At 39.4% G+C, this 13,882-nt stretch overlaps 1 protein-coding gene across 1 annotated transcript in view; it reads left to right on the top strand.

Moving 5' to 3' along the window:
* Positions 1-13,882, top strand: part of SCAF8 (SR-related CTD associated factor 8) — a 1,046,706-nt gene that overhangs the window by 545,822 nt on the left and 487,002 nt on the right. Inside the window, 2 exon segments of the mRNA XM_030198392.1 lie at positions 4,893-4,899; positions 4,902-5,060. Coding sequence (XP_030054252.1) covers positions 4,893-4,899; positions 4,902-5,060 — 166 coding nt within the window.

Raw genomic sequence — 13,882 nt, 5'->3', positions numbered from 1 at the left:
TTTGAAACTCTGGAATTTATGCCTTTATTTTTGCATTTTTTGAGGGATTACCAATTGTTTCTGTATTATCTGACTTATCGATAGTGGTTCGGTCCTGGTTATGTTGGATAATCAAAACTGTACTGTACTTGCTTTTTCTATTAAAGGCTTGGGAGAAGAGTTAAGCTTTCACTGCTTCCTGAAGTAGAGATAGTCTTGTGATAAGTGAAATCTTTTAAAGAGTATTCTAGAGTGTGGGGGTTTCTCTGGAGAAGGCTTGTTGGCGAGTGCCACATCATGTTATTTTCCTTTCGAGAAAGTGTGGTTAGTGATCATCTGCCAGTATTCCTGTGATTACAAGATTGTTTATCAGAGTAGGTATTGCACCATAGTGCATACTGAATTTTTAGAACTTATTATAGGTCAAGCACTGTTGTTTGTTTTTCTAAATAAGTTAGAAATGCATGCAACTGGCACTCTCCACCCTTAGTTATTGCTTAATAATAATACACTTTATTTACAATTCTTTTCTGCATATAAAACTCACATATTAAAGGGCTTTTATAATTTATCTCAGGGATTTATGTGTGTAAAAGTGCACACAGTGACAAGAGTGTATACTTGGATGTGTGATATGTGGGCATGCTCGTGGCTGAGAATGGGTGGAGGCACAAAATATGGTCATACTTTGTAAAATATAACCCCAAGTGGACCCTCAGTTTACCAAATTATTACTGGTAGGAGGAAAAGGTCTCGGCCTTCACCGGATAACTCAGCCCTCATTTTTCATGCAAAAATACTAACTCAAAAGAGTACAAGTCTTGCACATTCATTCAATCTTAAATTGTAGCATTATGTTGGCAGCTAACAATTCATTGCAGTAACACCTATCTGGAACCACTGACTCCCGACAGGCATCTGTTTGGCTGCTTTTTCAAGGGATAAAGGCCAGTAGTCACCTAAAAAGAAATAACGTAAATCTTTTGAACAAAAGAACTCAATCACTGTCAAATAACCTGGACTGCATGCATACAATGCAACGGAACTCGTCCTGCTTCTGCATTCAAATGCTATTGACATGCTGGTGGCGTCTTAAAAAGCCTAGCAATGAAAGCCAAAGGGGAACAGGAAGTGACATCGGCAGCAATGTGAAAAAAATTGCGAAATCACATAAAAGAATCCCAGAACATATTGGTGTTGAAGAGTTGCAAATGAAACATCCAATATAATTCTGTTTGCAGCAAGATGATATCAGCGTTCCTCCTAGTTATGAGGGGAACACTCAATAAATTGCGAAACACACAAAATTGTTAAATCCATGAGATTGGGCCAAACAGTGTTGTACTAGGTGAGCACTCATTTTGTCTGGTGATGCAAGACGTATGTTCATTGATCCGTGTGTGCAGATGTCTCCTGGTTTTCCCCATATAGAGCTTGTTGCAGGCACACCACAAAATATATATCACATGATCAGTGGAATGCTTTTAACTGGTAGGTTTTATTGGTCCGCAGGATTCATAAAACTAGAGTCTCTTCAGTGATCATACATGTTTTACAACTGTGTTTCCTACATTTAAAATGACCAGCAGGCACACTTTGATTTGTTGAGAGGAATTCATAGAGGTAGCTAAGCAGGGCTCAGAAGCTCCTTGAGATTCTTACCCTGTGAGAGAGCCACCCACAGGACATGTTTTAATGATATCCCAGTTTTGTTTAATGATTTTCACCACCTCATCTCCACCTGTTGTAAAATGCACCATAATGTGCTACAATCATTCTCTGCTACTTTTTGCTGCATGTCCTCCAACAAGAGTGCACAATTGTTAAACTTAACTCATTTATATGCCCTCCTATATTACTGAAATTCAGGGTCGGAATTCTGGCACCATTCCGCTGATATTCGCAGCTGTTTGAAAGGTATGCACGGAGCTTTGCTTTCAGCTTCCGCTCCGTATCATGGCAGCACGTGACCCATTAATATGCCCTATTCAAAACTCCGTGAGGATAATTCCTGATAGTTAAACTGTTGAAGAACCTCTTTGACTGATGTTAAAATCATCATCTTCTGTACAGATTCTCCGAAATCTCAAAAATTGCGAGAAGGGAAGACTATCTCTTGACCTTCTATGATGACAACGGTGGTATTCTAACATGGTGTTCCTGTTGGTAGTTTAGCATAAACATGGTGACAAAACCTTTCTCAGTCTGCTGGATCTCTACATCCAAAAAATGAATATTCGTCCTTGAAAAGAAATGCATGGCGAGAATTCAACCATGCCACGAAAGATAAAAAAGTTGTGTCATCTCCACTCCATAATATGAAAACTTGTCAATATTTAGGTATGTATTTATTTAGATTTTGCTCACAACCTTTTCAATATTAGCTCAAGGTGAGTTACCGTCAGGTACACTGGATACTTCTCTTGTCCCAGGAGGGCTCACAATCTAATTTTATACCTGAGGCAATGAAGGGTTAAGTGACTTGCCCAAGATCACAAGGAGCATCAGTGGGATTTGAACCAGCCACCTCTGGATTACAAGACCAGTGCTCTAACCACTTGGCCACTCCTCCACTTTATCAGCACCAGAGAAAAAGTTCCTGTTGGAAGGGTGAGGACAATACTCATCTGCATTCGTATTAATCCATATATAATTGGCTACTGTCGGGGCAAAAGTTGCACCCATAGCAACCCCAGATGTTTGTAGATATAAGTCTTCTGAAAATAAAATATTTTCACATAGTGCCAATTTCCCCTTTAGCTTTCATTGCTAGGTTTTTAAAGATTCTACCACCATGTCAACAGCACTTGATGACAGAAGCAGGATGAGTTCTGTTGCATGGTATGTATGGTGTCCAGGTTATTTGATAATGATTTGAGCGAAGCGGTTGTCTAACGGGATTCAGTGGTTCCAGATAAGTGTCAGTGCAATGAATTGTTAGCTGCCAACATAATGCCACAATTTAAGATTGAATGAATACGCAAGACTTCTAACTGTTTTGAATTAGTAATTTTGCATGAAAAATTGACAAAAAATGTGTAAGTAATTAGGATGGAGGAGGTTTTTGGTCAATGATTGAAATAGACACCACAAGAGTTTTCTCTGACCCTTGATTACTTATGAGGGCTGTTACCTGGTGAGAGCTAAGACCTTTTTCTAATAAATTGACGAACTGAAGGTCCTCTTGGGGTTGTATTTTTCATTCTCACAATGTGGACATACAAAGCCTATTGTGTTGAATAAGTGTTCTTACATACTTTGTAAAATACATACTAATGGTTACATCTATTCTTGTGTAAGTGTAAATGTCGATGGCATCAGTGTTGCTGCAGTTTCTGCTGGTTTACCTTTAGTGTTGTTCAAAGTACTAGGTCAAAGTACTTGTAAAAGTAAAAATAAATGTATATTTTAATACTTAGGTATGAGTAAAAAGTACAGTGAAGAACACGTTAAAAAAATTTACTTAAGTAAAGTAAAAAAGTTATTGCCTGAAATAATACTTTTTGAGTAAAAAGTACTGCAGCTACAATGAATGCAACTATTTAATGTTTTTATCCCAAGAACTTTATTGTTCTACAATTCAATCCACTTTTTACTTTTAGTAAAACTAATTTTTGAAAATGACTGTCACTCATGCGATTGTGCTTGAGTCATTAATCCAGCACAGCTAATAATGTTCAATAATTGTACTAGAAGAAAGTGGATTGTTCAGTCTGATAAAAAGTTCATTCAAATCAGGCTAGGTTATAATATTACTGATGTCTTCTGACTGGGTCTGCAGGTCATGATCAAGGGAATCTCTGAAACACTTGACTTCCATATACCAAACAATACTTTATCATCATTATTGTCATTATCAGCATTTGAAGTAGTGCTGTCTAATTCATCACTTACATCTTCATCTTTGTCTTCATTATCATCATCATGCTGTCCAACTACAAAGAAGGCTTTTACAAACTTGGAATCATTGGCTGTTGTTCTAAGAATGTTTCATCTTGATGGCAAACTGAATATTTTTGAGAATTGATTCAAGAATGTCATATGTGTGGGAACATTTCAGTCTTAAGGCCAGACAAGCAGACTTCTCCCTAAAGACTCTTTATCAATATAGTGGACAGTTAACCTCAATGTAAAATTTCCCATGGGATGATGAGCAGTCTGTTGTGGTAGGGACACATGTCTGTTCACCAAGAATTGCTACCAGCTTCAGCTTCATCTCCACGTTAAAGTGACCCAACTCATCACTGTTCTGTTTGACTGGAGACTAGTAACTAGTTCAACAAACACAGGCAATTCCACTGTTCTTATAGGTTATACTCAGTGAACAGCAAAATTTAAGATGAGATGATCCACTGTTTACATGACAAGGTTTGTAACAGCAAAATCCTGTTCCCAGTTTTGCTGTTCCATTTTTACTTTTACTGCAAGCATCAGATATAACTTTAGTAAAAGTTACAAATGTCCTGTATTTCTTTACTAGTAAAAGTAACAAAACTTTTATTTAAGTACAGTAACTAGTTACATTAGGGCCCTGTTTACTAAGCCACTCTACAGGCATGCCAACGTTTTTAGCACATGCTAAAAATGCTAGTGCACCTTAGTAAACAGGGCCCTAACTTATTTACTATACAACACTGGTAGTATGTTACAAAGACAGATGTTCTTCAGTGGAATTTTAGCTTTCCTTTGATGGAATCCGAAATCTTTAACTTTCAGGATATTTATTTATTTTATTTTATTGCATTTGTATCCCACATTATCCCACCTCTTTGCAGGCTCAATGTGGCTTACAATTCATTGTGGATATTGGAAATAAAGAATAGAAAGTATGCATTTGGTTTATAGAGAGTTTGGGTTACATGGTGGTGAAGTACATGGTTGTATTACAGATTGTATCGTTTTGTTTTATGTAGATTGCCTGGCTTTAAACAAAGGTGTGAAAACAGAGTACAAACAATTCTGGGATGTCGATCTTGGAGTCACATATATACCATGGGAAAAAGTGAAAATGGATGGCCTAGAAGGTTTTGCTGAAGGGGGCATGATTGACCAGGAGACGGTAAATAAGGTAAGCATTTTGGGTGACAAGGGAAATGCATTTTTCTCCTCTTCATTGATTCAGAATTATTAGAAATGGCTGTCAGATTACATCGCTACATCATTTCTCAAGGTACAATAGAATGTCCGTGTAGTGCTGAAGTCGTGTATTTAAGCTATGGAAGTTTAAGCATTTCACTATGTTTATTTTAAGAAGGAAGTACCTTTTAATTAAAAAAAAAGCTGAGATGCAAATACTGAAATGCTGTAAAATATAAGCTTTATATGGACCATTAGGTCCTGAGGAAGGAATCCTGTTGGGGTTTTTTTTTTTTCAAATTCTTACCTCTATGAACTTCCATTCAGATTGTTTTATGCAGCTACGCAGTTTTTGTTCTGTTCCTCAAGCACTAAATGGTTGAAAAGCACTGTGTGAGTCCTGCATTAACTTTCTTAAATTTGAATTTGTATCAAACATTGTTATTAATGACAGTGATGGCAGCTTGAACATGTAACAAAATATTAGTTCTGGCATTTATAAGACCTAATCCAGAATAAACCAGGCATAGCTTCATATCAATAAATTGATAACACTTTTGAGAGTGAAGGTTATTATCGGATTTCCCCTGTATGTACACTTCGCTACTTGGAGATTTGAAATGATCCCTGCAAAATTGTCAAACTAAGATAACCAAGGGATACAAACCCACAAATATACAAAAGACATAAAAACAAATGATAAGCTTTAAGACATGGATGTTATTTGTAATTTTTTATTAAACTGGACTTTCTTTTGACCAGTCCATTGATCAAATAGGATTTTTTGTATCATTTGAGTGGATAATACAGGTTACCCCTTGAATGTAGGTTGTCAAACCAAAACACGATCCTTTCAGGTCCTTGGAGTAAAATTGGTGTATATCTGTCATTGCAGGGTAGGCCTTAAGAAATAGACATCTGTCACTTTTTTGTGTCAAAATTCCTTGAGGATTTTGCTCAAAACATTTACATGGATATCTTAGTTGAAACTTAGTCCCTAAATTTATAGGTTCTTGTCTCTCAAAAGAAACACTTCACATCTTTCTTTATTTATCATTTATTTATTTATATACCGTTTCTTTTTGCTGTTGCAAACAGAACGGTTTACATTAAAAAAAAATATATATATATATATAACTCATACAAACAAACAAGTAGGAACTCCAATCATTGATAGAAAAGCACAGCAAGCCATAAATGACAAAGAAGGGCAAAGCTAATAAAAACACAATTAACTAAATTAAATATACTTTTGCCTAACTTTTACACCTTCCCTACTCATAGGTTCTGTTCAATAAAGTTTGTGAAAAAAAAAGTTTTCGCAAGTGAATGTAGGAATAAACATTAAGGAATCCTGTTCAGAAGGAATCCTCAGGAGCTTAGCCGAGATTGGGTGGCAGAGCCCGGTGGTTGGGAGGCGGGGATAGTGCTGGGCAGACTTATACGGACTGTGCCAGAGCCGGTGGTAGGAGGCGGGACTGTTGGTTGGGAGGCGGGGATAGTGCTGGGCAGACTTATACAGTCTGTGCCAGAGCCGGTGGTGGGAGGCAGGGATAGTGCTGGGCAGACTTATACGGTCTGTGCCAGAGCCGGTGGTGGGAGACGAGGCTGGTGGTTGGGAGGGCGGGGATAACGCTGGGCAGACTTATACGGTCTGTTCCAGAGCCAGTGGTGGGAGGCGGGGCTGGTGGTTGGGAGGCGGGGATAGTGCTGGGCACACTTATACGGTCTGTGTCAGAGCCGGTGGTGGAGGCGGGGCTGGTGTTGGGAGGCAGGTATAGTGCTGGGCAGACTTATACGGTCTGTGCCAGAGCCGGTGGTGGGAGACGAGGCTAGTGGTTGGGAGGCGGGGATAATGCTGGGCAGACTTATACGGTCTGTGTCCTGAAGAGGACAGGTACAAATCAAGGTAGGGTATACACAAAAAGTAGCACATATGAGTTTATCTTGTTGGGCAGACTGGATGGACTGTGCAGGTCTTTTTCTGCCGTCATCTACTATGTAACTATAATCTAATCTCTTTAGGAAGTCCGTTCCAGAGAGTGGGAGACAGAAAAAGAACGCCGATGGACGTGTAGATTCCCATCGAGCCTTAGCGGGCGGAGGAATTACTACTAACCTATTATGTGTTAGCGATCTAAGAGCCCGCACAGGAGAATAAGGAAGCGTCAGATTGGATAAATAACTAGGAATAAGTGAATGAAATGCCTTATGTGTCAAAGCGAGTACCTTAAATTTACTCTTGCTTCAATCGGAAGCCAATTAAGTTGGTATAGTAAAGGTATTATTCTATCATCTCTCAGAGCCCTACAAATCATGCGAGCCGCTGTGTTTTGTATTCTTTTTAGATTAGCTTTAGTAATCCCTGCATAAATAACATTACAGTAATCTAAGCGTGATGTGATATACGCATACGTCAGTGTTTCAAGAGAATATTTACTTATTATATTTCTTGAGTGGCTTAAGCTACATCTGGAATATACGGACTTTTTGGCCTCCCCCCCCCCCCCCCCCACCAAAAAAAAAAGAGTTTGAGAATTCTTAAAGTAAAGATATAGTGTATCATATAATGTATCATTCAAGTCCTGTCAAATACTAATTGGGACAAGTATAGCTCCATGAACTTTTTCTGTTCCTTTTCCTATATCCAAAATGCATTGAACATTTAGAGAGGCTGCCTCACAGAATCTCATAGATAAATAATGTCTTGTAAAGGAGAAATATTGTCGAAGAAAAAATGGAGAATCTCTACTAAATATTTCTTAAACAAGTCCATGTATTGTCATAGTAGGTGATTTAGGGAAATTCAAAATCCACAAATTTAAATGTCTATTATAATATTTTAGTGCTATTTCTTATGAATTAGTGTCTTATTCTATATTATCTTCCCATTAACCTCTTTAAGGGACATTATATCCTCTTCAACACTGAAATTTGGCAAAGCATGCAGATTTAGAGTCCTCTTGGTTTTTAGCGATGGTATTGACTTTGTCAACGAAGCTGATAAATCCACTGAAGGTTTAACTGCTTTTTCTAGCTTGTTCAACATTGCCCATAGATTCTATTGTTCCACCATGGAGTATTAAGATTAACTAAGTTCCCCACTTGGGGAAATAGAAGAGAGAACTCCTGAAATTTTTGTGTGTCTATCTGTACTCAGGTCGGGACACGACAGATCACACCTCCAGAGAAACTGCACTTCCTCTACCAGTTCATTCCTTGACTCACACCACCAGCTCTGAAACTCAGGACCTGACTGAGACAGGCTGCTCACTTCCTCCCACAGCCATACTAAAGTGTTGGGCGCCCCCTCCAGAAGTTGGCACAACAGCGCCATCCATAGCCACAGCTATGCCTGAAATAACAGTTGAGCTGGACATGATGAAGGATTGAGATCTAGCAAAGACAAAAAGTGTCCAGACTTAGCTGGAAAGACTCTCCTTCATCTGCAAATCACTACTGCTGGTTCTTCCCACTAGGGTCTTGAAGGTGAAATGATCAATTTTGTTGCTTTCGAGTTGCTGGGGTAAGTTGAGGTTGAGGAGAGACTAGAACTTTCCCTCATCATTTGGAAGGCATATGAGTAAGGTTGGCTGGGCTGGCAAAACATGTGGGAGGGACACTGTGCACTCTATTCAAGTCCAGCTCTGAGTTCCGTGTAGGGAGCAATATACACCTGTATCAAAAACGTGTTGCTGTTCCTGTAAAGACACTGAGCAAGCTAACATAGTAACCTGCTTCATCAACACACATAAGCCATCACCCGTCACTTGCTCCTGAGGAAGCAATTCTGCATTTCAAGCACTGACCAAAATCTCATAGTCCCATTTCACACACAGCCTCCCAAGCTGATTTGATAAAATGATAGGCTAGCCCTTGTCTGTCTGGTAAGAGTAAGATCTCGGTTACAACATCAGCCATATCTTCTGTCAAAGTTTGTCCAAAGAGCTGATATAATGATGAACTTGATTGTATGCATACCAATTCCAGAGCGTCAACAGACCCTCCACTTATAGTGCAGCAAAAGTTTTTCTAGTACCAAACCACATTTTGACATACTGTAATCCCTATACCAACATTTTAAACAGGCCTTTGAAGCATTGGAATCAAGGTCTTTATTCCCCACAGTGGAAGCAAGACAGTGTAACAGGGGATATCTTCATCGTTGTGCATGGCCAGTGCCATGCCTGCTGCATGGGCCGCAAACTGTGGTTGGTGTCAAGTAGAGAAAATGAAATGAGGGTGCTGAAAATGTTAATAGTAAAATGCAGCGTGATTTAAGCGATCCAAATGTCATTAAAAAAATATATATATATATGTGTGTGTGTGTGTGTGCAGAAAACACTGGACCTTATTAAAAATGTAACAAGCTATAAAGCTAGATTGTTTGCATCAACAGTGGAACTTATTGAATTAAATTGTAATCAACCGAGAATGACAGCGCCCACCTCCTCATCAGCCAAATAATACTGTTTTTGTTTTAAAGCTTCTTAAATGTGTTTATACTCATAATGCAATTTGTAATGCTGTGCTCAACTTTAACTTCAACAAATTTTAATATTTACTTTTCTTTATAAAGAAATTTCCTTAATGGAAAAAGGTGCTGCTCAGGGGCTGGATTGTCCGACATGCATGTTTCGCTACTAATGCTGTTTCAAGGACTAATCCCCTAAAAAAAAGGCAGCGCAAAAATTTAATTAGTAACTCTCTGCATACATTCAAAAACTCTCATTATTGATATACCAATGAAAAATCATTACCTGGTGCATAATGCCACCGGACCAAATTTTCAAATGGTTAATAATGATTGGTAGTGGTATCTATCTTGTTAAATACTACATGCTGATCTCATACACTAATTAAATCGCACTTATAGGTACCCGCTTCAAAATAAAATAGACCATTCTGTTTCTAATTTAACCCTTAGGAGCTACCAAATCCAATTGAAAAAATCCAACATTGTTCCATATAATTAAGTTGCCTGTCCATACAACCCCTCTCCCACCCTACCTGTAGTTGGCCAGTCTTTCGCCATCGGATGTCTGACAACAATATGTTGTGCCGACAGCCAATGTTGTACCAAAGGTGCTTCATTATGTGTAACTATTCTTGATTTATGCTGAGGCGAATGTGGACAGGGCAGCTACTCCACCCTACATACACTTTTTTCACATGGGCAGGCTGTGACATAAACTACAGAAGTACTGCTACAAGAAAGAGGTATGTATTTGTGATAAAATCTGAACTTGAGTGCATTTATCTATCCAACTAGAATCTGTCATAGTATTCTCACACCACTGGTAGCTTCCACATGCTTCATGGGAAAAATTCCCCCTAGATTCTTGTTTTCTCCTAGACTCATGCCTATGTGCTGTAAAATGTTCACCTACAGTTTACCCCTAGAATAAGCAATAATCGGGAAATCTGTAAATATAGAATGTAATTGAACTTTATGCCATTTGGGTGTTCAGAAGTCACTAATCTTTTGGCTGCCTTGGAAAATGGTAACACACAAGTTAATCTTGTTTATTCTGAACAGTCTCTTGAAAAAATAAATCTCTCTGTCAAATCATACTCGTAGTAGACTTTCTTTACTGCTGTAGCCAGATATCTCCTGGTTAAGAATCTTTCCTTCAACTGGACCGCATGTTTTTTATATTCTTCAGTTGTCGAGCATATTCTCCTCAAGCGGAGGAATTGGTTGACTGGGAAATTATATTTAAAGATATGGGTGAAAACTTCCAAAATGTAATAATGTGTTGTGCTCTACAGGTTTGCGATACAAGGTAGTTAACAAAGATCCTTGTTGCTTGTAGATCTATAGATCCAAAAAAATTGCATGTGATTCAAATGTGCAGTCATTGTAAAATGTATATTCTGATCCAACCCATTCAACCAAATAGTAAAATTTTGTAAATTCTGCCAGCTGTTGTCCCGCAAAAAAAAAAAAAAATCATCCAGATAGCTCTTCCATAACAACACTGATTTAAATTAAGAAGCTGGAAAAATCTGCCTATGTTCCAATCTACCTACATACTGGGAGGATGGGGCTAAAGAAGCTTCCATCACTAGCCCCTGTATTTGAAAGAAAATCTTGAATGATATTCAGAAAAATTCTCCTTAATCACTAGATTAGCCAGAGTCATCAAAAATATGATGAAATTCTATGGGAAAAAGTACAAGATTGCAAAGTCTCCGATATAACATCCAGCACTCCTTTTTGAGGTATCTTAGTATACAGTGAAGTAATATCCAGGGAGACCAACCATGTTGTGTCTGAAACATGAGAAAAAATGTTGTAATTATTCAAATCAAATGATCTGAATCCTTCAAATATAGTGGCAGTTTACTGTCTCCTTTCGTAAAAACATATCCATAAATTGGGACAAAGGTTCTAAGATAATGTTTTGTACAACCGATGGGGTCGACCTGGAGGATTATTCAAATCCTTATGAATTTTTGGCACAATATAGATCTTAGGCATTACCAGGTGTGTTCAAAAAGTGAACTTCCTTGGAGGTCACATCCCCTGTTTTTGGGCCAAAAGGGTTTGGGCATTTTATTATTGCCATCAATCAGGATGTGGTGTCCTCTTGGATTTCACAGTATACTTGTATATCCATCAATTGTCGAAGAGCTTTCTAGTAGATATTGATCTCTATGTTGAACACAGTGGCACTGCCTTTGTCGACCCTCATGATAATCAGTAGTTGAGAATTCTGTAGTTGTTCCAAGGCCTCAAATTCCGTCTGTAATAAATTCCAACTCTCTCAAAACTTGAAATTAGAATTTTCCATCTCCCCCAGGTCTTTCGATACTCTGTCCCTAAAAATTAATAAAATTGGGTCCATCACACCCAGAGGGCACCATTGACATGTTTGTTTGCTTATAGATATATCTGGACATGGTGGATGATCCAAAAAATATATCTTCAATTCTAGTTCCTTAGTGTCCCTCAGGACCGGCCAAGAATGTGACTGATGGGTTGTGCACGCCTTCCAGCAGGTGGAGACTGAGAATTCTGACTCTCGTGAGTACCAATAAGAGCCCTGGCTAGTTAGAATGAGATTCAGTATTCTGAGTCTCCAGCAGGTGGAAGGAGGTGAGCCCTTCAGTCTCTTTCTCATTTCTCCCTTCTCCTCTAGTGGAGGAGTGGCCTAGTGGTTAGGGTGCTGGACTTTGATCCTGGGGAACTGAGGAACTGAGTTCGATTTCCACTTCAGGCACAGGCAACTCCTTGTGACTCTGGGCAAGTCACTTAACCCTCCATTGCCCCATGTAAGCCACATTGAGCCTGCCATGAGTGGGAAAGTGCGGGGTACAAATGTAACAAAATTTCTATGCATTCTGTGCTCCGGTGTTTCTCTTTAACTTGGAGGCTGAGGCCCGTGGGGGTTCTCTGTTAGCCTCGGGGGTGCTACACTCGGGTGGCCGGGTCCCTCCTCCCCAAAATCCTCCCAAATGTTTGATTTAGTGCTGCTAGCTTCAGGGTCTGAAATATTGATTGCACTGCCTCAGCCCCTTCAAGGGAAGGGTGTCCTGAGAAACGGGAGAGACAGCCACACTGATTCTACATTGACAAAAAACAAGAAAAGCAGCTCTATTTTGGGTTTTTCAGCAGCCATCCCTTTATCTTGGGTTCGCTGCTGGTTGGATATCTTTCCTTGCTGGGAGACTTTTAGTGTTTGCACAGAGAAAAAAGGTTCGCCAGACTCTGCGAGGGCAGAGAATCTGAGGCGCTTCATGGGTGTTTTCAAACGGGTCATTTCAGCAACCTTTAGTCGGCTTCTCTTTCTGCCGATTCGGTGGTTCCTTTAAATGCCATGCATTTCTCCTCTTGCCACTGAGGGAGCTCTGACAGTGACGGTTTCACTTTCTGTGGGAAACGTCACCATTTTAAGAGAAAGTGATGCCGAGGTAGGGAGACCCGTTTTCTTTCATGGGCGCATTGTTAGGGACCATCTGGAGGGATGAAATCCATTACTGCTAATTATTTCTATAGTGCTGCTGGATGTGCACAGCGCTGTACTTGTTATAGGCAGGTACTTATTCTGTTGAACTTGTTTGGCTGCAGTGCTACCTCTTTTTCGGTTTATAAATCCTTCTCCCTCTGCTCCATTTTTTCTTATTCTGCTGAGGGTTTTTTAAAATCAGATTTAGCGTTCCTGGGTTCCCCGGGACCTAGTGAGTGACTCTGTCTGATTTCAGACCCTGTTATCAATGAAAAGACCCTCTTATGCCCTTTCTATGAGGTGTTAATTGTTTAGCGATCACATAATTTTTGTTTCTGGGGACTCTGATTCCATGGTTCTGATTCAGAATGCTCTGCTGCTAGACTTTCCCTCTCCTCCCTTTTATACTGTGTGGATAACGGTTTTTTCCTATATATTCCTAGTGGCAAGCTTGACTACTAGTATTCTGTAAGTTGCAAGCATTTTCTCAGTCCCATGTCCATGGTCCCCCTGTGCTCCTCTTATGTTTTGGCACATCTTGAAATTTTTGGAGAATGCCACTTAAAGACACTTTTCACACGCTTGCATGTGACATGCTTTAGGCATAAGTATATTGCACTGGGACTAGGCCATGGTTAGCACTATTTCCGTAACTGGTATCTCAGTTTCCCCTTTCTTATGATTTGGCGAATTTCCTTCCTTCCTGCATGTCTCTATCAGAGACTTTTGGTTGTTCCACCATCTTGACATAAACCAGCCCAGGGCCCTCTCCTATAATGGTTAATCCAATTAACTCTCACTTGTCTCTACTCTTTGCTTCTGGTGGTGATTCCAGCTTTCTTTTTTTCCACACTGCTGGTGGGAGGACTGAAGCA

This window comes from Microcaecilia unicolor, chromosome 3, assembly GCF_901765095.1.
Source record: "Microcaecilia unicolor chromosome 3, aMicUni1.1, whole genome shotgun sequence".
NCBI classification, from domain to species: Eukaryota; Metazoa; Chordata; class Amphibia; order Gymnophiona; family Siphonopidae; genus Microcaecilia; species Microcaecilia unicolor.
Note: the sequence above shows the minus strand (reverse complement) of the source record. Positions and strands in the feature narration are given on the sequence as shown.